Here is a 3,145-nt window from a genome sequence, read left to right on the forward strand (position 1 = left end):
GGTAAAAGAAATTTAAAAATTAATTCCTTTCGCGTATTTCTTACTATAGAATTGTCGAATTCCTTAGAAATTTGTGTTTCTGTACCAGTCTACCAGGTGAAATTTTCCATATAATTATGGTTCGTCGGTTCTTGGTGTTCATTGTAATATCCTTGCATTTTGCGTAAGTACCACACATTGACACTTAAGTTTTATTGCTTACAACATGCAGTTTACACATTGTTATTTAAGATCTCATGACCTATTTAATCTCGCCGCGAAAAATCTTGACTGGAAAGTACTTATGCCTGATACCTGCGTTTACAATTTAAATTATACCTTGCCCGGTATGTGAACTGTTTAAAATAGTCCATAAGGAATTCATCTAAGTTTAATTATACCACAGACCATCCAATTGATTTGAATGTTAGTTTAAAGGTTAATGCCATATACGACATATCCGAAGAAAGAATGGTTAGAATAGATTTTGGGATACGTTGAAAATTGAAGGGATATTAATCGCAATATTTTAATGCAGGAGTTTGGAATGCAGATAGATTTGTGGCTTTTTTGGAGAGACACTTTAGTGCTTCTCAATGCAAGCCAGCTGGAAGAAACGAAGAGAGTGTACTTAATACCTCAACAATTAGTTGATTGCATTTGGAAACCGGACATTATTCTATCTAACGCTAAATCCGTAGAACTCTATCGCCACCCAACGGTTAATTCGTTCTACAAACTCGGAATGCCGTCTGGCGTCATCATTTACAAAAGCAGGTGAATTCCATATGTCTTAAACCCACTATGTTGAGAGTTAATTTACAGGAATTTCTCAACTGTAGGTATAGAGTTGTAGTGGCTTGCCCTATGAAATTTGACTTTTATCCCATGGATTCTCAAAACTGTTCACTTGATATAGGTTTATGTAAGTTTTAACAGGAATGTATGGAGGGGCTGGATTGGCTAAGGGGGCTCTCGTTGTACCCTTGATGGTGGAAACATAAGGCGAGTCCTTTTTTATGACAAGTGTAGCTCCTCCCCCTACGTCTGTTTAGCTGTCTACCGAAGGCGAAAAATGTCATGACTCGTTAAAAAAGGCATGGCAGAAGTGACCTTTTAGATATTTTAAAGTTAAATGCGCTGATTCGCCGCCGTTCGCGTTCATATTCGATTCTCTCAGCCTAGGCAGATGAGGACCTGGGGTAGAGGGTGGAGAATTATAGCAAACAAGTTTTTTTGGCAGCCAATGAATGAATGAAAATAATTTAAGTGGTAAATACGATTTTTACGTCAGGCTATGACGTCACTAGCGTAAATGAAGCCACCCCAGTTGTTTCCAAGATCATTTCACGCCGATTAGGATTTGACTTTAGCCATTCCAACCCCTCCATACATTCCTGGTTTTAACTATACTTGATGCGCGGAGATGAATTTCATGGCTAACCGTATATTTTAAATATAGATAATACTCTTAATGACCAAGTAACTTTAGAATGGTTGCGTGATATATACAATTTATCTCAAGGAATGGACGAGACTCCGTTAAATTTCGCCATAACACCACTTCTCAATACAAAAAGTTCCTATCGATATGAATCTTTGGGACTTCTAAAGGAATTTCTCCATGCAAACTATTTATTCGAGCGCTCTATAAGCGCCAGTCTTTTTAATACTTATATTCCATCGTCGCTCGTGGTCTGTCTCTCAATGGTCAGTTTCTGGCTCGACATTGACGCGGTTCCTGGAAGAGTCACCTTGGGTGTCACAGCCATTCTGACACTGTCAACCCAAATTGTTCAAGCTCGAAGTTCACTTCCGGTATTAGACTACATGACCGCTCTGGATGTTTGGTTGTTAGGTTGTCTCGTCATGGTGTTCATGTCTCTTATTGAATTTACCCTCGCAAACTCATTCACTAGGAAATTACAAGTACGCATAAGTGTCAAAGGCGCTTCTCACTAATGAATTTCTATTTTTCCCCCTCTAGTCTTCTAATACTGATAAGAAAAAAGTGGACGAGTCGACTAATCCAAACGTTGCTTGGACCGAATTTGTGAAGAGGAAAAGAAGACCGCTAAGTGTTAGAAGATTCTCATCCGTGCGCGTCAGGAAGATCAAGAAAGTAAACTCAATAAGGATCGCGGACAATATCTTGGATCGAATATCCAGAGTACTTTTCCCTGTTGTGGGTTTCTGTTTGGGCACCACTTACTGGTGCGTTTACTACAACTTAGCCTATCCGTAATCGTTAAACCATATTTACCCTCACGCGTCATCAATTCAGATTATTGGCGTCATTAAAGGGACTGTAAAGAGGGATCAACGGTTGGGTAAAAATTGTTTGAAATACGTCAGAGGCACGTGAACGCGGAGAGGCGTGTTAAAAAGAAGCTTAGTTCGTTTTATTTCGAAAATTACCTCTTCAGGGAATTGGCACTACAATCTCGCAAAAAAGAAAGACTAGATGTCCAGTCCCACTCAATGAGGAGTCTTTGTGTCTTGGCGTCACGTGATGCCTGACGTATTTCAAAAAATATTTACCCGCAAGCCGATGCCTTCTTTAAATACATTGTTACGTGAATCGAAAATAAATTATACTGAGGCAATACGGGACTTACGAGGTTACCGCCCCCTTTTCGGAGTGTTGTTCTGCCAAGGCTACGGAGCGCGTTCGACGACAGGGAATGTCAGCCACTAACTAAAGGCCGCCGACAGGTTATGGCAGCGCCCACAGAAATACCTCTCGTAAATCCCGTATACATATACGCGATGTACGAGGTTACCTCCCACTTCTTAAATGTTAGTAGTTTTTGATAAGCGCCATCTAGTGAGCGAATTCTGTACTTTGATTTTATTCCGTATTTTAAAAATGGCCGCGGACAACAACAATCTTTATGACACAGAGTTAACCCTTTGTCAGGCCCCGAATGAAGTTTGCAAACGCGCGATCTCCACTCCCTTAAATCCCTATCACTACTTTTACAGCCAAGAACGGAACATGTTCTACCCCAACTTGCCACTTTTATTTTTCAAAACATACTAATTACCAATGAGAATTAAAAAATATGTTCAAATCACCGGATTCACCAGGCCAAAGGATTTGAGACGATGGTTTTGAACTTCCTGCTTTTGAACGCTAGATGGCTTTAAGCACCGACGTTTAAAG

The 3,145-nt window shown here is 40.1% G+C and overlaps 1 protein-coding gene across 1 annotated transcript; it reads left to right on the forward strand.

The window, feature by feature from the left end:
* The first annotated feature begins 283 nt into the window (after positions 1 to 283).
* Positions 284 to 2,224, forward strand: LOC149708780 (gamma-aminobutyric acid receptor subunit delta-like). The gene is made up of 6 exons (XM_089863863.1): positions 284 to 326; positions 386 to 453; positions 518 to 756; positions 822 to 904; positions 1,442 to 1,908; positions 1,967 to 2,224. The coding sequence occupies exons 1-6, from the start codon at positions 284 to 286 to the stop codon at positions 2,222 to 2,224; spliced, it is 1,158 nt and encodes a 385-aa protein (XP_089719989.1).
* Positions 2,225 to 3,145: the final 921 nt, after the last annotated feature.

Source organism: Phalangium opilio, unplaced genomic scaffold (assembly GCF_054372755.1).
Source record: "Phalangium opilio isolate 3A_F unplaced genomic scaffold, DU_Popi_V2 ptg000013l_1, whole genome shotgun sequence".
NCBI classification, from domain to species: Eukaryota; Metazoa; Arthropoda; class Arachnida; order Opiliones; family Phalangiidae; genus Phalangium; species Phalangium opilio.

What these genes read in the sequence shown, in the direction of transcription:
- LOC149708780 (XM_089863863.1), top strand. Translation starts at nt 284, where the DNA reads ATGCCTGATACCTGCGTTTACAATTTAAATTATACCTTGCCCG. An exon ending in GTCATCATTTACAAAAGCAG is followed by an intron (nt 757 to 821) that starts GTGAATTCCATA and finishes TCTCAACTGTAG; the next exon opens with GTATAGAGTTGTAGTGGCTT. An exon ending in CATTCACTAGGAAATTACAA is followed by an intron (nt 1,909 to 1,966) that starts GTACGCATAAGT and finishes TTCCCCCTCTAG; the next exon opens with TCTTCTAATACTGATAAGAA.